Source organism: Solanum lycopersicum, chromosome 11 (genome assembly GCF_036512215.1).
Source record: "Solanum lycopersicum chromosome 11, SLM_r2.1".
NCBI lineage: Eukaryota > Viridiplantae > Streptophyta > Magnoliopsida > Solanales > Solanaceae > Solanum > Solanum lycopersicum.
Window position 1 is genome coordinate 58,185,052 of NC_090810.1, and position 27,517 is coordinate 58,212,568.

The following is a 27,517-nucleotide window of genomic DNA, read 5'->3' on the forward strand; positions in this document are numbered from 1 at the left end:
GTCGATTTGGAGTCCTGAATATGAAATAAGAAATTGATAGAGAGTGTTTCCTCTCGTGGACGCTACACCAAATTTTTAACAAAAAAACCCTTTCTTTTAAATGAGTCTTACACAATACAAATATAAATTAATCAAGTTTAATATTTAAAAATTTATGTTATGTAGTTAATACAAATTATAATTTAACTCAAGAATTAATTATATTTATTTAAATATAAAAATTAGTTAGTTCCAAAATTATTTTAGTCCCATGATGTCGAATTGAGTGGCAATAAAATAGGAAGTAACAATCTTGTAGCCTTTGGCTCAACAAATTCATTTCTCTTTGTGTCTACTATTCTCTCTTAACTTGTTGCTTTTTATCGAAGTTCTCTCTAACTTTCAAAGTAAGTTCATTTCTCTACGTGAATTTGATTTTTTTCATCGACCCTTTATTGTTCTTTGATTCAATTTTTTTGTTATTTACATGATTCATTATATCTTGTTTACATTATTTTGTATGTGTGGCTTTGTTTTGATTGATGGGTATGTTTGATTTGATCTATTTGATTGATATGATAGATGGGATTTTGTGGGGGGGGGGGGGGGTGGTTTTTTCGTTTTGAATTTGATATTTACCATGATTGTGTTCAGTTTTTCCGTATCTCAATTAATTTAGGGGTAGCCGCTACCTGTTATAGCTGCTACATGTAGTGGCGGATCCATGATTTTTTAATGAGGGATTTGAAAATTAAAAATGTAAAAAACAATGTAGTACTTGATGTTGGGGTGCATTTTGAATATCTTAGATTGTTGAGCTAATCTTTAGTGTGTTGTTTTAGGGGATTCACAATTTATATATGTACTTGAATATAGAAAATCTATCATGTATACACAAAGTAATTTTTTGACGAGAGGGTTTGGGTGAATACCATTTAGTTCCGCCATTGGTTACCTTGCACAAGTAGAGGTAGGTGATTTTGTCAATTTAGGCTTGAACAAATGGAAAGAAATTGCTTGAGACCTAATGTTTGCCAACCCAATTCATTGACCTCTAGGTGTTAACCTTGAGTGCTATAATGTTGGTATTTGATATTCAGGGGTTGTCGTAGTTCTTCATTAACAATGACAATGGGAAAAAAGTTCCTTGATAGAAAGTTCCTTTTTTTTGTGGGGGGGGGGGGGGGGAGGTTGGGGCTTTGACAGTGGAATGTCGCGTTGGTTAGCTAAGTCACTCTAACAAGAGAATTTGTAATCTGATTATCAATGCCAATAAAGGGAAATGATATTTCTTTTTCTATTAGCAACTAGCAAGTTATTTGCACTGTCATTTGATGCCTAAAAGCACATGTTATGGAGTTAAATTGGCTGAAAGATTAGATATTTTGGAAATGGTAGTGGAAGACGTCGAGCTTCATTTATGTGAAGTATGTTTATGATGTAAGTGTGGCTGTTGCAGCTCCTGCTGATCTTATAGTTGTTAGAGATGATAATTGGACCCATAGCGTTTTTTATAAGAATTGGACACGTTGTGTGCTCGAAATTCTAACAATCTTACTGCCTGTTAGATATTGAAACCATGTGCTAAGAGAAATGCTGGTGAACACAGATCTGAAATCATGTGAGTGTGTCTTGATAAAAGCCGTCTCCTTTTACATTATCCTTCTATCCTTACCCCTTTTCTTTATCAAGAAAAATAAATGTTGCTTAACATTATCTTTCGGCAGTTATCAACATGTAAAAAATTACAAGGCACTCTAATTGTTGGCCTAAATATTATCAGCAAGCTTGGTAATAATGTCGGTATATTGGATATTTGTGGGACATGTTTCAAGATACAGGATGTATCCAGTTTTGGTTGTTTTAATTTTTCTTGCTTAATTTGTTGATACTTGAACCTATCTGATGCAAAGATGGAGCTTACACTTGTGTGCAAATTGCACCCAAGTCGATCTATCTTTGTGTGAAGTTATGGTTAGCTTATTTTATCTATGTTTGTTTCTCTTCTTTCTTTTGAATGGTCTTTTTAATCTTTGAGCGTGGTGTACTGACAAGAATTACCTTCATGACATTTCTTAATACAATAACTTTTTAACCTTAAAAGGAAGTCAGACTATCAATGTTTCTCAGTATACTATTGATTTTTTTTGGGGGGGGGGGGGGGTGATATCCATCCGGACCATCTCGATTAGCATTATTAATATGGAAGGTCTTTTACTAGTACCTTCTAACAATATATAGACATCTGGTTCATTTTCTACTTTCTGATTGATTGGTCGTAGTCTCGAGTTTTACCCATCTTCTTTCCGAATATGTGTTTGATTGACTCTGTTTTGTATTAATTAGTCTTGAGACTTTGACATCTTCTTTCCTGATTTATGTTCGATTGACATATTTCTTGCATTAGAGGAACACTTGCTTTTCACTTCTTCTCTTTTCCTCTCTCCTTATGAGCCACAAAAGTGATGAAAGATCAACGTATGTCTCTGAAGTGGTAAATAAGACAAGGAAATCACACAAATTACACTTCTAACAAAGCGAAAGGATGCATGCTAAAGAGCCTCTTCTATGTTTTTTTACCGTCCTGTTTCAACACCCGTGATATTTTGTTTGTCTTGAGATTCTGCGTTGACAAGTTAATAAAATCTGCAGGATGTCAGAAACACCCTTCTATCCCCGAGAAAAGCTTGCTGCGAAGCAAAAGTATTTTCAGAGTGTTCACAAGTATACACACCTAAAAGGTCCCGTAGACAAGATTACTTCAGTTGCCATTCCACTTGCTTTGGCAACTACAGCTACCTTCATGATTGTGAGTTTCTATCATATTAAATCGTCCGAGTCATTTCTTTGTTTCTCAAAATCAGCTGTAAATCTATTCTTGCATGATGTTTCAGGTCAGGGGGATCTACAATATGTCTCATGACATTGGCAAGAAGCAGTAAAATGGTGACTTCTCCGCGATCATTCCGAGGAGATTCAAGCACAAAAGAGATTTTTTGAGTTATTCACATTGAATTTTTTGATGTTCTGAAGCTAATAATTGTTAGATGCAGCAGACAATACAGCCTGCACATTGAAAAGTTTGATGTTCTAAAGCTAATAATCAAATTTTTTTGTCCATCTGTAACTGCCATAGTTCAGATATTATATTTTTTAATGAAAATGTTACGGTTTAATAATCAAAACAGAGTGAAACTATATACCCCCTTAGTGTCAAAATTTGTGTGATGGTCTACTATTTTTGATAAACGATCGACTCAAGTGAAGCATACAAGAAAATAAGTATGGAAAGAAAACAAAGAAAATAAGTATGGGAAGTATAAACGATCGATTCAAGTGAAGCATACAAGAAAATAAGTATGCGAAGGAAATACAATAGTATAGATAACATGTTAAAATAAAGGAGAAAGATAATAATAACAACAAATAATACAATAATAATAAAAGAAAAAAAAAGTGGAGAATAAGATAGTAGAAGAGTAATAATAGCAATATTGATATTGAAAATTGGACGATAATTTAAGGTCATGTTCTTAAGTTGTATGTATGTCATATCCTATCTAATACCGCTCTCATGTATTTGTTCGGCTTACTTCTGCCTTTTCTCATATTCATCATAACCATCTCGATAAACAAAAAAACACGTATCTCAAAATAGTTCTAAACATTTGATTAGCCACGTATTGATCAAATAATAATTCATTTTTTTTGTTCGCTTTACTAAAACTATAAATCCTCATTTGTCCACTTAATAAATCCTCATTTGTCCACTCAAGCGTATAAAAAATATCATTTTCCTTTTGCCCTTAACATTTATTATAATTCTAAATTATTTTCCAACTACTGGATGTACTGTGCAATTCTTTTATTGGTCAAATATATAATTAATTTATTATTGAGGTAATAATCAAAAACACATTTATTAATTTTTTACGAAAAAAGACTAATAGTTAAAGAAAAAAAATTGAGGGTATTTTTGACCATTAAATCCTCCTATTTCTTTTTTTCGGAATTACAAAGATTATTATACATATAAGTCCATTGTTCATTTCACAGCAAATCGCCGACGGCAAGCCGGTAAAGCTCTCCCGCCGGCGAAGTTCCTGAAAACTGCTCCGGTAGTTTCCTCTCTGCATAGCTATTCCATCTACAATGAGGTCCAAGGACAAAATCTCCTACTTCTACGACGGTAAGAGTTTTCTCTTTTTCTCCTTTTTCACTTCACACTGGAGAAATCACAAACCCTAGGTGTTGTTCATTCTGTATGCGAGTGTTTATTTTGTTTATGTAAGCTGAAATTTTGTTGCAGGTGATGTAGGAAGCGTATACTTTGGACCGAATCATCCAATGAAGCCGCACAGGTTGTGTATGACTCATCATCTGGTTCTAGCTTATGGTCTTCACAGCAAGATGGAAGTTTATGTTTGTTACTCTATCCTTTTCTCTTTTGTGAATGTGAAGTTTTCCGTTTTTTAAGAGTTAATGGTAAAAAACACATTTTTTTAGTTTCATACATGAGTTATGAGGTACGGCCTAATAGTATCCTGTTTTTTCAAGTTTCATACTTGAATTATGAGGTATGTGAGGTTCCTACGAGAATTATCGCCAACTATTTATCTAAACACAATCAGCTATCAGCTGTCCCTTCGTGCCTGAAATATCACCATCATTCGGGTGTGTTTTGGGAACAATTAATAGTTGAGGTATTACTGGTAAATAGTTGGTGATAGTTCAGATATGAAACTTGAATTCAAGTGTGTTTTTGACCCTTCGATCTTTTTCTTTTACTTTACTATTTTTGGTTTACCTTTTTTGATTGAACTGTGTAGAGGCCTCACAAAGCATATCCAGTGGAGCTAGCGCAGTTTCATTCTGCTGATTATGTAGAGTTCTTGAATAGAATAACCCCAGATACTCAGAACTTGTTCCCTAGTGAAATGGCAAGATGTAAGTGTTGAACATTGTCTTATTTTTATCTCTTTTCCTTTGAAATATCATCTTTGAGCTGCATACTTATTGATATGAATCTAGCTTGTTCTAGTACTTGTCGTCTTCGAAAAAACAAGGATGCCACCACCACCAACAGCTACACCTAAATCCGAAGCTAGTTAAATCCTCAGTATTCATGTTAATACACTTAGACTTGTCTCAATGAATATTGAAAAATTAGGTTCTTTAGCACAAAACTAGAGAATTTACGAACATTCCTAGATCACATATATGAATGTTTTCATGTGCTCTATTAACTGTCTTAATGGATTTCTAGAGATTGAAAAGGCGGGGGAGGGGGGGGGTATGCGGAGCATATAGAACAACAATTACCTCCAACCCAACTACTTTTTTATTGGTAAATAAGTTTCATTGTTTGCAGCACTAAGAGAGTGCTAAATATTACAACAACGTACGGAAGTAATCCCTTCTACTAATTCTGGTACCTAATGATTATATCAGTTTGACAACTTCACATGTGTATTCTGAGTTACATCAAGTCGCCATCAAAAATGTATATTTTGATTTCATCCTAATTATTGTCAGCTTTTCCTTTGTACTGTCTCTAGTTTCTCTCCTTCCTTTTTTTCTGTACATGTCTTGGTTTTTTGGACTTTCTCCGACTTTTTTTGTATGATGAATAGGTGTAGTTAACAACTCACTATAAGATCAAAATGGAAACTAATTTTGATATCATAATTTTCTAAAGAGTATGCTTTTTGGCATCACGTCTTTTTAGATGATTTGTTTGGATAATGTGATGTTGAACTATTGCTTATCTGTTTACTTATCAGATAATCTTGGAGAAGATTGCCCTGTATTTGACAACTTATTCGAGTTTTGTCAAATATATGCTGGTGGGACAATAGGTAAAATTGGCCTTTAACATGCTATTACTGTTGAGTCTCAAATCACTTGCTAACAAAGATTTAGTGGCAGATGCTGCACGTAGATTGAATAATAAGCTTTGTGATATTGCAATAAATTGGGCTGGTGGCTTGCATCATGCCAAGAAGTGTGCGGCTTCAGGATTTTGCTATATCAATGACCTAGTTCTGGGGATATTGGAGCTTCTGAAGTATCATCCGCGGGTGCTCTATATTGATATTGATGTGCATCATGGTGATGGTGTAGAAGAGGCCTTTTATTTCACTGACAGGTGGAATTATTTTCTGTAGTTTTTCTCCAATTTTTCCTTTTTCCTTCTCTGTTTTTTCTTTCTCTAATGTTAAACCCGAGGATAAATTTTAAATCAATATGAAGGCTTAAAGTAGTAGCTAGTGAGTCTAGAGTGAGACTCCGAGAACCTGAATGATGATCAACTTTGCCAGTAAGAAATCTGTAGTGAAATTCTTTATACTACTGTAGATGTGACCTCTCAGAAGCATCTTCGTCTTACCCTCGTATTATCTGTGTCATGCATAGGAATAATTAAAGTGTCACATGTTCACTTGATTATTAAATTGCTGTTTATTCAGTAGCTGTGACAATGAAGCTTCCACCTTGGCACCAGTTGAATACTTCAATTTTTCAAAAAAAAATTGGCTTCTAACCAGTTGATTTGTTTGCGTACTGCACAGTTGGAAAATTTTTGTCTGGTATGATTTTTGCTGCTACTATGTTCTATAGCTTTGACATTTTTGTCAAAATGCTATAAGCCTTATATAAAACCTTTTTGGTGTAGAAAGTGCACTTTTCCTCGTGATGTGTTTTGGCTAAGGAGTGAGATAAATATTTACCAAAATTGGTGCAGTCCAAAATACTATTAGACAGTTGCTGGAATTTTAAGTTCCTAATATTAGATCTCTTTGCAGGGTAATGACTGTTAGTTTCCACAAGTATGGGGATAAGTTCTTTCCTGGAACTGGTGATATGAAGGTACTTCTATATTCACAGTTCATTCTTCTTTTTGTTCTCTAGATTTTTCTTTTTACGTCGAAAACCTAACATGAGCTAATCTCTTACGGGCTCACTTGAATATCATTGACTTCTATGTGCTATTTATTATTGTGACTGTACCTTATTCTACGATCCTCTTGGATATATAGAGATTAAGACCTAAGAAGCTTATTTATTCAAAATATAGAGGCACATTGGTTCCTACATCTTTGTTATAAAAAAAAGAATCTTCCATTCAGAAAGAGATTAACGAGTTTAGAGATTAATACTTAGGAGAAGAATCTTTGAAATGTCAAAACTTGAAATGGCTAAGAGGATGTTATATCAAGCCCTTGGGGGTGGCTCTTAGTCAGAGAGTTGGAGTAACAATCTTAAGGACAAAGGTTCGAATCCCAACAATGGTGACAAGAAATGATTTATTTCCATCTGCCGAAGTATTGATAGTTGTATTGGTGGAAGTTATCATGCATTCGATAGATGTCAAAGTGCATCAGACATCAATGTTGTAAAGTAAAATGTCATATCAAAATTTGAAAAATATATAACATAGTTAGTGTATAAATTTGGATATCTTGTGTTTTCCTTCAAGCATGAAGGTGAAGTAATTTGTCGCCAAAGAAGTAAAGTGGCAAACGGAGTAGTTGCTCTAAAATATAGGGAAAAGGCTCATAAATACCCAACCAATGAGCAAAGGCTCATACATACCCCTCTTCCACCTTTGGGTCTAAAAATATCCTCAAGGTTTATATGTGGACTTAATATCCCTCAAAGGCTCAACCTAACAGAAATATTCAGGTCAACTTTAACTCTTTAAAAAGCCACATGTCATGTCTAATTGGTGCCACATTTTGATTCACAATAATTAAAACCCACCCAATTTCTAACCCGTTTTAACCCTTATATTTCACCCACAAAATATAAGGTAGCTTGTCATAGAAACTAATATCAAGGCAAAGAGTTTGGAAAAGGTATTCAAATTTCAGAGAACTCAGCCATTTAGGAAATGAGTCAAAATTATGAGAATAATTGAAAAGGAAATTAGGTCATGTGTGTGTGTGTGATTGAACATTGTTGGTTGTCCTCTTGGATGTAAAGTAATTATTGATATCTTTACTACTGATCTTTTTTTTTGAGAAAGGGGTAAGTAATATCTTTTGTACTAATCCAAGGTTTGAAAACAGAAACATTGATACTTCTCTAAAATCAAGATATGCAGCTTTGTGTACACCTTGTATGCAAGATCTTTTTCCTCCTCATTAAGGAGTCGTTTTGTTTAGAAGCAAGTTATGTATGGATTAGCAATGCATGGATTGTAGTGTAAGGTAATACATGAATTGGTGATACAAAGGATTGTAATGTAGGTATTAGTATTGATAGTTATATAAAGGATGGTAATGCAGGATTTATAATACAAAGATTGACTCTCAATTATTGGCTTTTTAATTGCTACTCCCAGCGTAGGGCAAAATTGAAGTACATTTGTAGCGCAAGAGCATCTGAATTTCATTTTTGCTCTTGATAGTGTAAATTCATCCTTTTTGATGGAACTCCTGCCCCTCTTATGAACACCTCTAGATTTGCTTACCGTGGTTTTATTCTGAAGGATACAGGGGAAAGAGATGGAAGATTCTATTCCATAAATGTGCCTCTCAAGGATGGAATAGATGATGGCAGTTTCACTAGACTCTTCAAAACAGTAAGTTTGTAAAGAAAGTTTCTATCATATTAGTTTTACTATGTTCTAATTTAGTTTTGTAGCATCTTACTTGCAACATGTCATTTCATAGATTATTTCAAAGGTTGTTGAAACATATTTACCTGGCGCAATAGTTCTGCAATGTGGGGCAGATTCGCTTGCTGGAGACCGTCTGGGCTGCTTCAACCTCTCTATTGATGGTGCTATTCTACTTGTATTTGGTTTCTTATTCTAAATACTTCCAGGATTGTGTTCAATCTCTAATACTCAGCTCTTGGTGAGCTTGAATGCATTGGTTTGCCTTCTGGTGATTTTTAATCTATCTCTATCAATGAATGATTCTTATAGGACATGCTGAATGTGTAAGGTTTGTGAAGAAATTTAATTTGCCACTGCTGGTAGGTGTTTCTCAATTCAGATTACATTTTTTGGTTCATAACAAGTTACCTGCATCTGTTTGACTGCATGGGACCTTTTACAGGTAACTGGAGGTGGGGGATACACAAAAGAGAATGTCGCCCGTTGTTGGGCTCTGGAAACTGGAGTTCTTTTAGACACAGAACTTCCTAATGGTATGATGAGCAGGCTTTTATTTTTGTGCAATGTTTTCACACTGCCTCATATTCTTATTTCTGTAATGCCTCGAGACTGTCAGTGGCTTAGTCAGGATCCAAATGCGTAAGGGAATTCCTGTTTATCTACTTCTAGCCATGTGAGGAGGAAAAAAACGTCTGTACTCAGCTACAAAATTTATTTTCTACACGGCGAGGGGTTCTGTTTTTCTCTTAATGGGAGTTTTGGGTGTTGCTTTATATGGTTCTAATGAAGATGATTCCTTAACTGGTTATGCAGAACAGGATGGCACTGATATCTTTGGTTTAAGTTCTGGTTATTATTGTTCCAGTTCAATATTAGGTAGAGTTCTTTTGGTCAGGTTCAAGATTTATGTTTAGGTATAAGTATGCAATTTAGAGAATGCCGAGAACTTCTCTTTTAAACCTCAGAACTCTTATTTGCCTTAAAAGACAAATTACTAATAAGCAGAGTAGTATTAGAATAGTTTGGATTCGGACAGAACATTCGCAGCTTAAATTGGCTGTGAGCACAGGAATTGAATTGCTGACAGAGTGCAGAGAAGAATTTTTTTTTCCAGGTTGAGCTAGATGGTGGACTGATGTTCACTGTAGCAAATTTGATGTTGAAGGTTAATATGTTGAATTATATTGTGAAACTCCATCTCCTTATTTTGGATGCTAGTCATATAGCTGAGCTCAACCGTTTTTGAGGGATAGTTCATTGGGATATTAATTGATTGAACATAATTCTAAGTATAGATCAGTTGCTTGATGTATTTGAGTTTTTGGTATCTGGCCCAGTTGCCTTAGTGCGACAGTTTTGTATTTACTATTCCCTCTTCCATTTTGTAGTATGTAACTGCTCTTGTTTTGTTGTTGGTGTAAGATATTCTAAGTGGGTAACTAGATAGAAAATGTGTTAGTTTCAACCGTTCACGTTAATATTAGGTGATTTTGGTCAAAGGCATGGCTAGATAATAACTTTGCAAGGTTTATATGGAAGCTGAAGTTCTTGGAATTCGACTCCTTCCTTTGAACTTCTTGAGCTGTTTCAACAATTGATTTTTACTTGGAAAAAGAAAAGATCAGCTATAATGTTGTTATCTGAAATTTACTTCATGGTTCTTATTTTCTAGTAAGAAATTCAAGTTATCTGCTTGTATGATGTTATTTAAATGAGCTTAATGGTTTAATTTTTTTAGAAATAATTTTATTTCACACAATGAGTTTATAAATAATTGCAGAAATACCAGACAATGATTACATCAAATATTTTGCCCCTGATTATTCGCTGAAGCTTCCTGGTGGACACATAGTAAGTTGAATCGTTTTGTTGCTTTTCTTTACTTGTCATCATCTTAGTCACTCAAGGTGTGGAGGCCTTTTCCTCAAAATTCTGTTGATATTTATAATGTAGCATCCATAAGATGACCGATTGCTTGATCCAGTGATGTCATGTTCCAATAAGCATTTTCAAATAAAAATGACAACAAATTGGCATGGTGATCTCGCTCTAATCACCTGTTTCATTGATTGAACAGGAGAACCTGAATAGCAAATCATACATTGGCACCATAAAAATGCAAGTGATGGAAAATCTCCGTTGCCTCCAGCATGCTCCGAGCGTACAGATGCAAGAGGTAAGTCAAGTGCATCTTTTGGAGTTTTTTGTTGCCAAGTAATCAAGCACACACATACAAACTATATGGACATAATTGCATGCTATTTTTTTGTTTATATGTACTCGGATTGCTTAAGAACTGCACTTGTGATGCGCTTTGTCCCTTTTAAGTGATTGCTTCTTTGACGCTTTATGTAGATTTTGAAAATACACAAAGTATGTAAAATGCAGTTTCAGCTTTCTACACTTGCTACAATCATTCAGTACATTCACCATTGTGAGAATGCTTCTCCAATGCATAAAAGAGCAGCCTGCATTTTCAATGTGCCGTAACTGTCATTAGAAGTGCATTTTACGCCTCTAGGCATGATTGTGATTGAGGCCTGAAGGTAAGGTATCTGGGGAAGATAGTGACTTGGTAGTCTGAAAAATTTTCATATTTTTGTAGGTACCACCTGACTTTTATATTCCTGATTTTGATGAAGATGAACAAAATCCAGATGAGCGCGTGAATCGTAAGTAGAAATCTGAATATAATAAGCACACAACATGCTCAAATGTGGAACTACAGTGATCTAACTCTGATTTTACCTTTTTTTTTGTTACCCTGTCTTGAATTCACAGAACATACCCAAGATAAGCATATCCAACGTGACGATGAGTATTATGAAGGCGACCATGACAACGATAACCACACTGATGATGCCTAAATGCTATAGTTATTGTAGTTAGTTTTTGTGTAAATGTATATTCTTTTGGCTACTATAGAAAATGCAATGTACAACTAGTTTATTGCATTTAAATTCACCCTGAGATAAAATACATTGGATGTGATGGGATTCTTACGGTAGAATTGCAGCTTTAGTTTTGCTGGGTCTAGATTGTCAATGGAGGCATATTTTTTTACCTCCATTTTAAAGGCTGTCTTGAACTTAGGTAAACTGTGTTATGGGGTGGCAAGTTGTGATCTGTGAATATAAACTACTTTTACAGCTTCATGGTATGCGGTTTTTTCCATCTCTACTTTGCGCGGTTAATATACAAGAATTACCCAGAAAGATACATTACTAATGATAAATGAACCATGTTTACATTATAAACTAACTAGAGGAAATGAATTGTATCCTCTATCCACCAATGGTACATGGACCAAATTGACATTGTTTTTACATTGCTACCAACTCGAAAAATGAATACTAATGTCCATTCAGAAGAGGCTTTCCACCCTCTGGTAACACACTAGAAGGCCAGCTAAACCAATAATGATACAAGCAACATGGTACAAGAACCAAGTTGAGGAATACATTATAACCTCCATTCAGCAGAGATTTTGCCCCCTCTTCGAAAACATCAGAAGGTCAGCTCAACTAATAATGATAAATGAACAAGTTTACATTGTAAACCAGCTAGAGGAATGAATTGTAACCTCCACCGAGTGGGATTTTTGGCTTAAATATAGCGGATGCCACCAAGCAAGGACAGTGCTCGAAACCCACACTCTGAGAAGAAGCAAAAGAAATAAATTAGTACCGGCTACCAGCTAATCCACTGAGATGAGAAGAAGAAACTGGGAGAGTGAAACAGAAATTGACACACGAAAACCAGCATGGAACGTGTGAACACAAACCAAAATCTTCAGGGACAGCTGTTTACGCTATTGATGCCCTTAGAAATAGTAAACTACATTTTGGTGTGTTTGGTATGAAAGGGAAATGTTCTCCTGGAGGAAAATAAGTAATTTTCTAGCTTATATTTGGTATTTCGCAAGTAAATGGAAGAGGAGAAAGATCAAGTTACCGGTCAGTAGCTAGTTATAACCAGGAAGTTTGTGCTACTATGCCTTCTGTATATGTTCAGTGATGCAGAAAACGAAAAGAAGCAGCAATACAACACTTGTTGGGTCGTAGGTGGATGTTAGAAGCACTAAGTAGAGGATCAGTGCCTGAGAGAAGGCACACTATGAAAACAGAACAGCTACATATGAGCCATTTCCGATCTTTCTAGAATGGCCCTTCATTTACTCAAGGACAGAACAAAACAGCGTAGACATTTTAGCAGAGTTCAAAGAGAGAATATCTCCACTTTGGTCTAATCCCCTTGGATCAACCAGAAATCTTGGCCTAAACAGCTTTTCACCAGTCTCTCTAGGAAACTAAAACCAATTGAGTAACTTTTAGCCATTAAAACAACCCCTGCGTTTATCAGGTTCATATAATGATGAGCTGGCAATAAATGCCTCAAGATTTAGGCTAAATAGCATAAATGATGAAGAAAAGATGTATCAGGGAGGGTCATTAAATATAGGAAAAATACTATCAGATTAGTATCACAAACACAAACATAAAAACAGACATCGACTTACTGGTATGCTTAGCAACACTCCATCCACATTGACCAAGACAGGTAAAGCTCTTCTTGCGGCAACAGGAATGGACTTCAATAAGACGAGAGCTCTTTCAGCTGATTTTTTTGTACAAGCAGAACACAAGTTTATATCGTTGATTACTTGTGACTCCACTGAAAGGGAACGTTCTTCATGAACAGTTCTTCTATCCTCTCTTTTTGATAACGTTGCTAGGTACAACCAATCAGCATCAATCATGTAACGGACCCTGACCATTTGATCATGGCCAAGGACACAAGAATTGCAAAAGTTACATATTTCTTCTCCAAAATCTAGGAGTTGATTACAATTATTCATGAAATATGAAGTGTAAGTCTTTTGCTTGCACAGATACCACTTCACTATAAATCTGTTCATGAAGTACCCAACTTTTTCAGGATGGAGTACTTTGCTTGGAGCAGAAGCTGTGTATTCTACTTTGTGTTCCACCTTGTTGTTGAGCGCAATATTAGTTTTGGACTTGAAATTATTGCTTTCCTCTCTTTGAAGAGAAATAATGCTCTTGTAAGTAGATTCACTAAGAATGCCTTCCCTTTTGGCTTCAGCTAAAACGGAATCGGAAGATGTTAGGTTAAAAAATTGCACTCCTAGCATACTTTGAGGGCACTGATCTGAGTATGACCTCCCATTTGCTACAATTTGCTCTACCTCTTTTGAGATACTGCTGTTATATCCTTCAGACGAGTATGGATTTAGCAACTCTAGCGTCATTTCAGCTTCAGTAGAGCAGCAAATCAATACTTTAGTGCCTTTGGAGCCAGGAGCAGGACAAAGGTAACAACTGGATGCAGTAACAGCAGTCTGCAGGTGCCATTATTGATATACATTAGACAATGTATTATTGAAAATCATCAGTCTTGTATCAAAAGAAAGGAATTTCTTGCCCACAAAAGTTTATACAATTTGTGCACAGTTAGAGTTAAATTGGATTATATTCACCTTGCATGGGGAAGTCCGAATGTAGTCCAATAACAATTTTGATGCACTGCCTCTGACAGGCCTTTGCTTTTGTGAAACAAACTACACCGAAAACAAGAGGCATAAATAGGTATCTATCATTAGATACAAGTCAAGAAAAGTTTTCTACAACATAGCCAAAAAAATTGATTATTGGCATAATACATAAATAGATTCACTTAACTTTTTTTGGAAACTGGTAACATTAAATAGACAGTTAGACTTGGCCTTAGCTGACAAGTAAGCCTCAAACTTAGAGAGTGCACATCGAGATACCTCAACTTGGTCTCAACTGACAATTAAACACTTCAACTCGTTCCCAGTGTGTCTCATGGACACCCGATGCTGACATGGCACACAAATTTTGGAGGTGTCTAGATGATCATTTTGAAAGTTGGAGTGTTCAACTGACACAATGAAGACGAGTTGAGGTATCAAGATGTTCATTCCCTAAGTTGGAGAGTTTACTTTCCAGGTGAGGCCATGTTTGAGCGTCTGTTTATGTATTATGTCTACATTGAAAGCTAAAAGTGGCAATACCTGCAGTAACAAAGCAATAAACTTGGAGAGGACTATGTCCTTTAATTCTGAAGGACAGAGGATTCCTAAATCAATCACCGCATACCCTTCCTGCTTTCCAGAAGAAAAAAAAATTAAAGGGATAGACTGAGAATGATAGAGAGAGATTAGTAACATCACGCTAAGACAAGGTACAGATATACAGTGTTTTTCTTCTCCAGATGAGAATCATTATTAAGGAAATATTACACAGATAAGTTCTAGTTAAAATACCTCTACCAACAGTACCAGTAGTCATTGAAGGATTCCGTTCCAAGTTTTTCTTCCAAATGATTAGTTCATCTATATCCATTAATTTTTTTTCAGTTATACTTCACTGAATGTCACCTATTTAATGATTGGATTTTAATCATTCACATTGTGACAATAAGAAAGTGCAAATACTCAAACAATGGGAATGCAAGGAACATGCCTAGAAGGCTAGAACTACGATGCCTAAACTGCTCTAGGACATGCATTCAGATATCTCGTTCGGGAGGGAGTAGAAACATTTCCAAATTGGTAACTATGACTAACCCATAGGTCTGAAAAAAGAAAACAAAACATCGAAACAAGCTTCATTTTGGCATGGGAATACAAAAAAGGTTAAATTAGTATGTTATGGATTCTGTTCTAGACAGGTATCCCCCATTCCAAATAGAGACGAGCTTCATTTTGGCGTGGAATACAAAAAATAAGGTTGAATTAAGATGTTACTGATTCTGTTCTAGACAGGTACTGGGCTGTCAAGTATATGCAAGGAAAAGGGTGCTAAACTACAAATTGACGACCAATACACCCCCCAAGAGAAGGCATGATTGAAAGCAAATGCAGATAGGTGTCATTTCTCAAACATGTAGAACACCTGTTCTGAAGGCTATCGAGTATCAATAATGAAACAATGGATTATTGGTTAGAATGCATTCCCAACTAAACTGTAGAACTCACAGGCATGATAGTCACAGCTTGATGCATCAGGTTGGAACAAATTTTGTCAACATGCAACCTTGTTCTCCGACAAGCAGCGATAAGTGCTTGCAACTCGGATCTAAAGATAGCTGCAGGAAAAGATATATATGATCAAGATACGGTAAATACAGGTTCTGTTAATAAGGTTCCTCCAAAACAGTAGATGCATAATTAAGTCAAATGCTCACGTGATGCCAAGTCAGTCAATATCATCCGAATTCTATTACGAGCAAATAATGCACTTCTGTTCGTGGGATCTTCGACCCATTCTTGATTGGCAGCTAGACATATCTGCAATACAAGGTAATGCCATTTTAGAAGCTTCAAATGAACTAGGAAAGGAATAACCATCTGAATCTTTTTAGCAAAATCTGCAGACGTAGTTTAATCATTTTAAGATCCTGATGAAATATTACCCTGAACACTCTAATTACAGATAGAAGAAGTCATTCAGGTTAAAGGCTACGAAAATCCTCCAAACAGACAAACTGTAAAAAACAAACCTTGTACATATCTTTTTTAGGTAACTCCAGGAGAGGTCTCACCAATAAAAGTCCATTGCTACTCACTTCAGCACTTAAATCTGGACATGTAAAAAACAGCTCTGAAACAGATGCCATTCCAGCGAGTCCAAGCACGCCACTACTGCGAGATAACCTAAGAATGAATAGTTCTGCCTGTAGAGTAATCCGATTAGCAATTGCTAAAACTATCAACAATGTTGTCAAAAGCAATAATGTTCAACTTACATTTGCATGAGCGCAACATCAATTGTATTCAAATACCATTAGCTCTTTTTAATGTATTGACAAAACTAAACAGATTGCCATCTATAAGTGCTAAGTTTTTAGAGACAAAATACAAAAATCCAGAGAGTAAATGCTATTAATACCTGGTCATCTGCATGGTGTGCAGTCATCAACACACCAATCTGATGCCGGATGCAAGCACTTTGGAGAATTTCATACCTGAACAAGACGAGGGACAACTTATTTACTCACAATAATGACGACATATTAACATCAGGATGAATGTATAACATAGTCAGTCAAAAAACCAGCATAACCAGATATGACAAGGCTCTGAAATAGCATTTCACTGAAGATGATTTGAAACTCTGGTAATGACCTCTTCTGGCGAGCAGCTTCTTGCAAGTGACCCTGCTTTGGCTTGCCTTCTGACCATTCACAGCAAACAATCTCACATTTGATTCCTATACAAGGCCTACATTATATCTCTATTAAAAAGGTATTAAGCAATGTTGCTACATTCATGATAAAGAAGAAGTTAAAAGGAACATATATACCCATGCTTGTGACTCGACGATGAACAAGGTGAGCTTCATCTTTACTCTCAGCACGAAGTCCATGATCAACTACCACTGCTAAAAGCCCGTCAACAAACTCATTCTTTTGAGCAGCATTACCAAGGTTATTGGTTTTCCATGCAGCAGTTAAGACACAGAGGGCCATGCTATCAGGGCCACCAGAAACGCCCAGAACTACAAAAAAGGTCAAGAAGAATCATGGTCACCACAAAACCACACTTGGAATTTGAAATTTTAATCTAATAGTCGTTAAAGAGAGAATAGCCAAACATGAAAATTTACTTGGATTTGATATTTTATAACTGCAAAACCTACCAATCAAAGAGAAAAATAAATCATGAGCTGTAATTTTCTTCCTTGGGCAATTCTTTGTAAGCTATATTACATAACAAGAAAATTGAAAATCCATAAAACAAAAACTCATGCTTTTCAGATTTTTAAGTCAGGCAAATCAATAACAAAATGGACGAAAAGGCACTATAAAGCTGCTACCTTTTATCCACTTTCGGATAAAGAGATCCCTCTTTAAGGGGACTCCATTAACAAATATCAAACCTAAAGCCTCTGGCTAAAGATGGATGGGTACCTATCATCCCATGGAACACATGAAACATTTTCTCATGATATTGAGATTTTTAAGTAAAGCAAACCAATATACAAATGGACGGTAAAGGGTACTATACAAAGTTGCAATCTTTTATCCACTTGGGCTAAAAAGCTCCCTGTTAAACACAGCTCCATTCCCCAAACTCAAATCAGAAACTTCTGATTAGGAATGGGGTAGTACTAATCATCCCATGAAACATGTAAAATAGCTTCTCATGATATTAAGATTTTTAACTCATGCAAACCACTTTTCAAACCAATGAAAAAAGGTACACTGAGACCTCCACATCATCATCTATAACAACATTTCATTATAACACCAAGTCTTTTTCTAAACAAATATTTTCAACAACAGCATTCCCGGTGTAATCCCTCCCACAAGTGGAGTCTGAGAAGGGTGGTCCGTACAGAGACTTAGTAATGAAGTTAAAAGGACTGTTTCCAATAGACCCTCAACTCCTGTAACACATATCTAAACCAATTTTTTCATCTTATACAATATCTCCAACATGGACCTGGTAAAATTGAATCCTCCATGAAGATGCAAGTATCAGCATTTCACTATAACAAAAAGAATAAACGACTATACTATAAAACTGCAATCTTTTTCTCACTTTCAGCTCTTCTTTCTTTGTATCCACAAAGTAAAATAAAAATAAAAATACAATGGAGGGGTAAAACTTACCAATACGATGATGGGGTTTGAGACCCACCATAGCCATACGCTTTGCAAATGCCTCTGAGTGTACTGACATGTCAATTGTGCCATTTTCTTGGAAGTGACTGCAACAACTGCACAGAAACCGAGGTGGAGAAGGAGGAGGTGAAAGAGAGAAACGGAGAGATGATGAAGAAGGGTAATAGGGTAATTTAGTTAATCTTGAAGTTTCAGAAATGGAGTTTAGAAGAAAATGTGAAGAATTTTTGGTTTGTGTAGAAATCAAGAAGCCTCGCGCCATTGACAACAAAGCTTTAAACTTTTGAGGTTTGAGAAGTTACACTTTGATAAAACAGGTTACTCTCCGATACGACATCGTTTCTGAGTTTTTAAATTTTATTTTATTTTTTATTTCTATTTCTTATTTTTTTTAATTTTTTTTATTCATACAATTTTTTTATAAAAGTTTCAAGAATTTCCCCAGAAAATTCATAAAAAAGCCCAAGTTATTTTTCTGCAAGATTTTACCTTTAAATCAGTAATATAAAGTAAACATCTTCACAAATTATATTCCAATAGGTAAGCAAATTCAGTAACCCCTTTTTCTTGTCACCACATATATCACTGTGTTAGTGCTCTCTTCTTCTGTTTCCTTCTGGAGAACACAGTATTTTTATCTTTACTGAGCAAACTCAAGAATCTTTGTGTTGAAAAGTTAAGATCTTTGAGAAAGATGAGCTCTTTTTTGAAGTTTCTTGGTTTCTAAATTGATTATATGGTTTCGGTTTCAGTTTTCTCAATCATTTTGCTGAAGTGTTCAATTTAAAAGTGTCTTCTTGTTAAGGGGTGATGATTGATGACCCTTTGTAGTTAGTTAGCTCAGTGGACATCTGTTTTTTTTTTAAGCAAAGTTGAGATCTTTGAGAAAGATGGGGTCTTTTCTTGGTTTCTAGTTTTCTCCTTCATTTTACTGAAATGTCAAGTTGGAAAGGGTCTTCTTGTTAAGGGATGATGACCCTTTGTAGTTAGCTCAGTGAATATCTCTTTGTTTTGAAAAAGTTAAGATCTTTGAGAAGGATGGGGTCTTTTCTTATGTCTTGTTGAAGCTTTCTTGATTTCCAGTTTTCTCCATCATTTGGCTGAAATGTCAAATTGGAAAGGGTCTTCTTGTTAAGGGATGATGACCCTTTGTAGTTAGCTCAGTGAATATCTCTTTTCTTTGAAAAAGTTAAGATCTTTGAGAAAGATGGGGTCTTTTCTTATGTCTTATTGAAACTTTCTTGATTTCCAGTTTTCTCCATCGTTTGGCTGAAATGTCCATTAAAAGGGGTCTTCTTGTTAAGGGATGATGACCCTTTGTAGTTAGCACAGTGAATAACTCTTTGTTTTGAAAAGCTGAGATCTTTGAGAAAGGTGGAATCTTTTCTTATGATTGTTGAAGCTCTTCTTGGTTTGTAAACTGAGATACTATGGTTTCAGTTTTCTCTATCATTTTGCTGAAATGGTCTTCTTGATAAGGAATGACTGGTTCATGTTGGGGATTGTCCCTTTTTCTGTATTAAACAATGTTATTTCATGTAAATGTGTTGATTAAATCCAGAAATTATTACAATAGCTGCAAAGCTGAAGGTATCATCAATTTCAGATACTTACTGACAATGGGGGCTTCAGAAGCTGCCCTACAGCTTTTATCCGGTGAGCTTTCATGTCAAGTCCGAACAAGTTCAATCTTGGCGAAGTCAAACTCTTTACTTTGTTATGAACGTTGTTTTAAAGCTAGAAATTACGGGGACTGGAGGTATAAGCAGATAAACAGTATAAAAAAGCTGCAAGATTGCTCGAGTTTACATGCTTTTCATGGCTTACATAGTGTTTTCTGCGGAGAAAAGCTTCTTAGTCAGTCAAACTTATTGATCTGCAATTGTCAACAACCTGAAAGAGTCAGTGAGACAATCATTAAAGGTGGAAATGGGAAGTCGATGCACACTGTGTCTCCAAAGATTCCAAATCTTGCTCCAGATGAACAGAACATGAAGCAGGAAAATGGAGCTAGGCCTTTCAGTGAAGGTTTTAAGACTGCTGCTTCAGTTAATAGTAGGCCTAGAACCAATACGGAGTCTATTGAGGATGAAGCGTGGCATTTTTTGCGAGCTGCCATGGTTTATTACTGTGGCAGTCCAGTTGGAACTATAGCTGCTAATGATCCAAGTGAAGCAACTATGCTAAACTATGATCAAGTTTTTATACGCGATTTTATACCTTCTGGGATAGCATTCCTTCTTAAAGGAGAATACGATATCGTGAGGAACTTTATACTTCACACGCTTCAGTTGCAGGTAAAATGACTCAAACTATCTTAAACAATTACTTTGTTCTGTGTTCAGCTTGATTGCTTTCATATTGAAATTCATGTCTGTTGTAATGCACATAACTTTGGGATTTCACTGGGTAAAGTTTGCACATAACTTTGGGATTTCACTGGGTAAAGTTTGTGTACACTCTACCCTCCCCGGATCCCACCTCTGTGATTTCGTTGTGGGTATGTACAAGTTAGCTTTCTTAGCTCTTACCTAGTTACATGTGAGAGATGGCTCCATTTGAAATAGAAGTAATTCTCCAGTACAATGTGTAAGAAAAATGCTACTTGATGCATGGTTTCTTCCCGTCTATCATAGACTTGGTGGACTACCTGGTAGCTGTAGGTGGTGGGAGGGAAAGGTATCCCTTGCAATTAGTCGAGAAAACTGATCCGGACATTATGGTTTTCAATATAATAAATAAAATATTACACATGAACTCATTCATGAGATTCACTTTTCTCAACTCTGTGAAATTGAAAAAGTTTTTACTTCCATTAGCTTTTTGCCTGTTAAGCATCTTCTTCTATTCCAAACAGAGTTGGGAGAAAACAATGGATTGCTATAGTCCAGGTCAAGGACTTATGCCCGCCAGCTTCAAAGTGCGTACAATTCCACTTGATAATGACGAATCTGCAACAGAAGATGTACTGGATCCAGACTTCGGTGAGGCAGCAATTGGTCGAGTTGCTCCTGTTGATTCAGGTGATTTTTGGTAACTCTTGATGCATGTCTTTTGAATAGCAAATTTAATGTATATCTGATGATTTGTGACTCCATGAATTGATTCCAGGATTATGGTGGATTATATTGTTGCGAGCATATGGGAAATGCTCTGGAGATCTTTCTCTTCAGGAGAGGGTTGATGTCCAAACTGGAATGAAGATGATACTCAGGCTATGTCTTGCAGATGGCTTTGATATGTTTCCGACTTTGTTGGTGACTGATGGTTCTTGCATGATAGATCGTCGCATGGGAATCCATGGCCACCCTCTGGAAATTCAGGTCTTTTCTTTTTCCTGTCTGCAACAAGCTTGTCAAATGAAAAGGTGAAATTATTCATGTTAAGATACTCACTTTTGGTTCTAAGCTAATCATATTAACAACAACTACATACTCAATGAAATCCTACAACTGGGGTCTGGGGAGGGTAGAGTACTCGAACCTTATCCCTACCTTATGGAGGTAGAGAGACTGTTTCCGAAGGATCCTCAGCTCAAGTGCTGCAAATGAAAGTAGTTATGAAAAGGAAAAACGACAGTGAAGAAACCATAGAACTAATAAGGGGAGCATTCAGGAAACTCTTATTTTTTTCGTATCATGATATTTCATGCTTTGCAGGCGTTATATTATTCAGCCTTACTTGGTGCACGGGAGATGCTTGCTCCAGAGGAGGCATCAACAGACCTTGTTAGAGCACTTAACAATCGATTGCTAGCATTGTCATTTCATATTAGGGAATACTACTGGATCGATGTGAAAAAATTGAACGAGATCTATAGATACAAAACGGAGGAGTATTCATATGATGCAATCAATAAGTTCAATATATATCCAGATCAAATTCCTCCCTGGCTGGTGGAATGGATGCCTAGTGAAGGGGGTTATCTTATCGGAAACCTGCAGCCAGCTCACATGGATTTTCGGTTCTTTTCACTTGGGAACGTTTGGTCCATTGTAAGCAGTCTTGCTAACATAGATCAGTCACATGCCATTTTAGATCTTATTGAAGCCAAATGGGAGGATTTAGTAGCTGATATGCCACTGAAGATATGTTATCCTGCTCTTGAGGGCCAGGAATGGCGCATTATTACTGGTGGTGATCCGAAAAACACGTATTGTCTTCATCTTCTTTTTCTTTTCTTCTTGTAATGTGTAGATTGTTTTCTATCTTTACCTTGCTGATGTTTCTGAATACCTGGTGCAGGCCTTGGTCTTACCATAATGGAGGATCCTGGCCAACGTTGCTCTGGCAGGTACGTGTCATTCACAGAAATGTTCTAACATAGAGTAGAATCGAACATGTAAAGAGATACATTGACAGCAGAAAAGATGAGTTGATTATTGTAAACATGAACTGTTTTCAGCTGACTGTGGCATGCATAAAAATGAAGAGGCCTGAAATAGCTGAAAAAGCAATTAAGATTGCGGAAAGACGCTTATCCAGAGATAGGTGGCCTGAGTACTACGATACAAGGCGAGGAGGGTTCATTGGGAAACAAGCACGTCTGTTTCAGACATGGACTATTGCAGGATATCTAGTGGCAAAGCTGCTTATTGCCAATCCAGAGGCTGCAAAGATGGTAATCAATGTGGAGGATACAGAACTTCTAAGTGCTTTTTCAAGCATTCTGAGTTCAAACCCAAGGCGAAAACGATCACGAAAAGGAGTTAAACAGTCCTTCATCATATGAAAGTTTTATTTTTGTTACTTAAGCCTTAAGTGTGTACTATTGACCTGAGATGAACTCAAATGGAATGATAATTGTCAGTGGAGATTCATATAGTCGACCCCCAAAGTGCTCGAGATTGAAGCATACTGTGTTGTTACCTAAAGCTTTTGTATAGTTACTATATATCTGCGCGATATACATACTAGTGTTGAAAATTCTGTAGCAGTATGCCATGTATAGCATTTCCAGGGGATTCAACAACTTACATATAACCAAAAGAACTAGTTTTTACCCTATTTGCACAATATAACTTTTTCAGCAAGAGGGATTCACTAGCTCTGCTCCTGCTTCTTACCACATAAGAAAATAGCAAGAGCAAAAAGAAGAAAATGTATCATGACCAAAGATCATCAGCAGAATTGGCAGGTGGTAGTGGATCATTTTTTCTTCGAGATAATTTTCGCGAAAGAGCCAAGAGGGAGGGAGGTGGGAAACAGGACAAAGTACATGGACTAATGTCAAGAAGGTTTCATCATTCACTTTAAGTTTGTATTTCTACAGATCTTTGCTTAACTTGCCAGGTAAACAATAAACACATCAGTGCATACCATGGGCTAGAACCAGACCGGCTATACAAGTCGCGGTAGTTCAAACAATGAGCAGTAGAGTACATGGTATATGCTTTGAATAACCAATTGCCTTATTGGCAGTAAGAATACTGGTGATTAAAGTACATCTATGAACCTAAATTTTGTTCTGTCACAATGCTTTCCAACAGTGAATCACAAGCATCTTCAAGCATATCTAGTACCTGTGAGCAAGATGTAGAGTTGAGAATTAGATGCATGTTGCTGGCACTGGCAGTAAGCATCAACTGCAAGTTTAACAGCAAACAAAAGCGAACTGACTCATCCAAATGAACAGTGTTTACACATAATATATATATATTGTAGCAGCAACACACCATCTTAGTAAATTAATAAGGTCTTTTAAGACCTTCAGAAATGACCTCTTGCAGAAACTCTTCTCATTGTAAAGAGCTTTTGCTTTTTTAAGATGGGGCTTTTCTAGCATTTTCTGTGAAAATCATTCAACAGGAATTAAAAGATAATATGTGCTTGGCTTATTGAGAAGACCTTGGGAAACTACAAAGGTATCCAAATTTCCATGCACTTAATGAAACATCAAATTATAAAATTTTCTTCTAGATATGAAGTCCTCTTACAACATACAAGGACTTGGTAAAAGTTCTCCAAAATACCTCCTTGGATTTTTCCAAACCAAATATTCCAAACGATCCTTGTCGATAGCCTAAATTTTAGGACTATTTTTGTCCTATGTACTTTCTTGAAGATACCGATAAGACTATAACTATGGCTGATGAAAGACAAGCATCAGGATTCATATGTAGGACTTGGGGAGGGTTGAGGTCAGGATAACAGAGTTAATTAATGACTTCAGGGAGATTGAGGGACTGGAAAGGGTTAGGCTGTTAGGGTCTTAGGGAGTTAGAAGAATGGTTAAACGAGAAGGTAAGAAGTGAAGGGAGAATTAGCTATCAGGGCTATAGCTCAAGACACCATTCCTTTTTCTCTCCGTGCAGCCAGAGGGAAGGAAATATGAGGTGAGAAGCTGGATAATTTTCTATTGAGTAGGGCTTTACTGCATGTAAGCATGAGTAAGGTGACTATTGTGTGCACTTTTCAAATGGCACTAGTATTTCAAGATCAGTCTTCTAGTATAAGCAAAGGACAGCAGGCTGTATTATAGATGACATATAAACTAAGCAGAATAAGTCATTCACTCATAATTTCAAAGAACACATAAACTAGACTTTTTTCTTCATTATTCTGAAGTGTTGAGGACAAATTCAATGATCTCTCCAATTCATCATCCATTCTTTCCATGAAAATGTGGTTAGCAATTGTGTATCAAGAGCAATGGGTCTTTAAACCATTATACTTCTGTATTATTTGACAGCTCGAGGCATTATATGGCATAGTATTGAGAATTAACTACTTAATTCAAGCCAACAGAACATAACATATTGTGGTATGACTATCATAATGCTCCAACATTAAAATTAACAAAGTAAGCACTGTGAGAATTGAGATTCTCCAGTATAGCTAGGAGCAAGAAGCCTTCCGCTATCTAAAATGTGAAAATCAGGCAGCTTTTGGGTTATTCATCATGGCGTAACAAGATAGATGGATTATGAGATTATCAGACATTACCTTCTCAAAACCTTGAGCTCCACCATAGTAAGGGTCTGGAACTTCAGTTTCCTGATGCTTCTTACAGTAGGAACACATCAAGCGGACCTGAATTTAAAAGCACTTTTAGGATAACAGACTTAAGAAATGCAGTTGATAACCAGTACCAGTATAAGACTTATCAATTCAAAAACCTTTTCCGCTGCATCAGCTGGCAATGGCTCTCTATGGATCCACCTCTCCAGAGCCCCAAGAATATCAGCTGTGTTATAAAACAAATCAGTTCTTGATACGGTACATATGTTCAAACCATCAAGATTATACCAAGAAGATGTGGAGCTGAACATAAAGTAGGAAAATCAAGATAGACCCTTAACCATGAGGTCTCTAGTTCAAATTTCAGTAGAAGCAAAACTTGGTGAGCAGAGTTACCAGATATATGTGTTGGTGGAAGGTAACAGGTACCTATGGAATTAGTCCGGGTATGCACAAACTGACACGACACCACGGTTATAAAAAATGAAATGGGCCTAATAAAAAGAAAAGCTAAAAAAACATAACCCAGAATATGACACGGGATTTTGCAATAACCCACATTTGTTTTGCTCATCCATAGCAAGAATGAGATCAAAATCTTTGAAATCAGAAGCCCTAATTGGCCTAGATATAGACGTTATCGCAATTCCACGCCTTTTAGCAGCAGCCCTCATTCTTGGATCAGCTTCATTTCCCTTTAAGACAAACAAAAACAAAAGCAACATTATAACATGATCAACTCCAAGAAATATTCAAAACCATAAAAAATTACATTTAATTATCATTGAAAATACATCATGATAATTAAAAATACCAGCAGAATCAATCATAACTAACAAATTTTACAGAACTCAAATGAAAATACCTCATGATAATCAATATTACCAACAGAATCAATCATAAACTACAAATTTTACAGACCCCCTAGTGGAAATACCTCATGATAATCAATACTACCAGCAGAATCAATCATAAACTACAAATTTTACAGGCCCCCCAAGTGAAAATACCTCATGATAATCAATACTACCAGCAGAATCAATCATAAACTACAAATTTTACAGACCCCCAAGTGAGAATACCTCATGATAATCAATACTACCAACAGCACCAATCTTGAATACAAATTTTACAGACACCCAAATGGAAATACCTCATGATAATCAATGCTACCAGCAGAATCAATCAAAAAGTTACAAATTTTACAGACCCCCAAGTGAAAATACCTCATGATAATCAATACTACCAACAGAATCAATCATAAACTACAAATTTTACAGACCCCCAATTGAAAATACCTCATGATAATTAATAGTACCAGCAGAATCAATCTTAAACTTTGAATCAAGCCCCCTTTTCTTAACCAAATCTGTAAAAACACCTTCAGCAGCTGGACTTCTGCATATGTTTCCAAGACACACAAAGAGAACAGAAAAAGGTTTTGTACTTGAGTCCATTCCTGATTCCATTAAAGCTTTGATTTTTACACTTTTATAGCTTTCTTTAAGAAGAAATGGGGATTTAGTAGGAAGAAGAGAAGTGAGAAATGGGAATTTGAGAGAGTGAGGAGCAGCATAGTGAGAATGATGGCAGTTTGGTAATTTTGAAGGGGCTAGAATTGTCACTGTACTAAAGAGTAAGGACCTCATCACTCAAAACTTCAATGGTGGTTGGTTCTGGTAATGCAACAATAAAGCTAGAAAAGATATTTGAGAAATGAGAAATCATTTCAAAAGGCCAAAATGATAAAATGTCATATAATTTACATCATAATTATGAAACATAGATATAATCATAGTTTATGTATTAAGCAAAAAAGTTGTATTACGTAGGTATCAATCGTATCAATCATTAAAGAGATATTATATTCAGGTGACGTATATATGTATCAAACATATATTATATAGTATCATATTAGCTAAATATGTGTAAAAAAATTGCATCATCATTTTTAGGTGACGGAATTATATTCGTGCAACAGATATTAATTATATTAGACTTGTATCAACCAAAAATACTTGATATAATATAATGTGTTTTGTATTTGTATAACACCCTAAATATAACTATATTTCGTTTTTAAAAAATATTGTATCATATATCATAAGTGTGATCTTAATATTTTGTCATTTAGTAATTTGGGGAGGGGAAAGAACACATTTATGAACAGAAAATCTTATTCAAACTAATATTTGGATGAAAGAAAAATTATAATGCAGAGGTATAAGGTTGATTGTTGTTTGACTAATGACCAAATAGAAAAATTTGATTAATTCTTGG

General features: G+C 35.9%; 6 protein-coding genes across 7 annotated transcripts; 3 read left to right on the forward strand and 3 right to left on the reverse strand.

Annotated features, from left to right (window-relative positions):
* Positions 1-251: 251 nt before the first annotated feature.
* LOC101251150 (uncharacterized) lies at positions 252-3,164 on the forward strand. 2 transcript variants are annotated; one of them, XM_004250982.5, is made up of 3 exons: positions 252-386; positions 2,632-2,788; positions 2,874-3,164. In XM_004250982.5, exons 2-3 carry the CDS (start codon positions 2,633-2,635, stop codon positions 2,919-2,921), a joined length of 204 nt encoding a protein of 67 aa, XP_004251030.1. In that variant the 5' UTR covers positions 252-386; position 2,632; the 3' UTR covers positions 2,922-3,164. The 2 variants fall into 2 exon arrangements, with proteins under 2 accessions (XP_004251030.1, XP_069147650.1); XM_069291549.1 differs by lacking the exon at positions 252-386 and adding an exon at positions 1,485-1,600.
* Positions 3,165-3,957: 793 nt separating this feature from the next.
* On the forward strand, positions 3,958-11,755 carry LOC101251648 (histone deacetylase 9). Its single transcript, XM_004250983.5, has 14 exons — positions 3,958-4,168; positions 4,289-4,401; positions 4,809-4,926; positions 5,763-5,837; positions 5,908-6,127; positions 6,783-6,846; positions 8,471-8,563; positions 8,655-8,763; positions 8,912-8,961; positions 9,045-9,135; positions 10,383-10,453; positions 10,680-10,778; positions 11,208-11,274; positions 11,384-11,755. The coding sequence occupies exons 1-14, from the start codon at positions 4,132-4,134 to the stop codon at positions 11,467-11,469; spliced, it is 1,293 nt and encodes a 430-aa protein (XP_004251031.1). The 5' UTR covers positions 3,958-4,131; the 3' UTR covers positions 11,470-11,755.
* Positions 11,756-11,806: 51 nt separating this feature from the next.
* LOC101267381 (uncharacterized) lies at positions 11,807-18,663 on the reverse strand. The gene is made up of 11 exons (XM_004251327.5): positions 18,266-18,663; positions 16,954-17,148; positions 16,776-16,860; positions 16,540-16,615; positions 16,151-16,324; positions 15,836-15,938; positions 15,627-15,736; positions 14,661-14,750; positions 14,103-14,183; positions 13,122-13,964; positions 11,807-12,258 (listed from the first exon to the last, which is right to left on the reverse strand). Exons 1-11 carry the CDS (start codon positions 18,537-18,539, stop codon positions 12,166-12,168), a joined length of 2,124 nt encoding a protein of 707 aa, XP_004251375.1. The 5' UTR covers positions 18,540-18,663; the 3' UTR covers positions 11,807-12,165.
* A 21-nt stretch (positions 18,664-18,684) lies between these two features.
* LOC101251950 (alkaline/neutral invertase E, chloroplastic) lies at positions 18,685-23,097 on the forward strand. The gene is made up of 6 exons (XM_004250984.5): positions 18,685-20,574; positions 21,135-21,300; positions 21,389-21,600; positions 21,937-22,430; positions 22,523-22,571; positions 22,683-23,097. Exons 1-6 carry the CDS (start codon positions 19,804-19,806, stop codon positions 23,007-23,009), a joined length of 2,019 nt encoding a protein of 672 aa, XP_004251032.1. The 5' UTR covers positions 18,685-19,803; the 3' UTR covers positions 23,010-23,097.
* Positions 23,098-23,501: 404 nt separating this feature from the next.
* Positions 23,502-25,305, reverse strand: LOC138339675 (uncharacterized). Its single transcript, XM_069291551.1, is given in 3 exon segments — positions 23,502-23,799; positions 25,234-25,266; positions 25,268-25,305. Coding segments are annotated over 3 exon segments (141 nt in total). The 5' UTR covers positions 25,301-25,305; the 3' UTR covers positions 23,502-23,724.
* A 36-nt stretch (positions 25,306-25,341) lies between these two features.
* Positions 25,342-26,706, reverse strand: LOC101252251 (low molecular weight phosphotyrosine protein phosphatase). Its single transcript, XM_069291086.1, has 3 exons — positions 26,536-26,706; positions 25,763-25,932; positions 25,342-25,540 (listed from the first exon to the last, which is right to left on the reverse strand). Exons 1-3 carry the CDS (start codon positions 26,704-26,706, stop codon positions 25,342-25,344), a joined length of 540 nt encoding a protein of 179 aa, XP_069147187.1.
* Between the last annotated feature and the right edge of the window lie 811 nt (positions 26,707-27,517).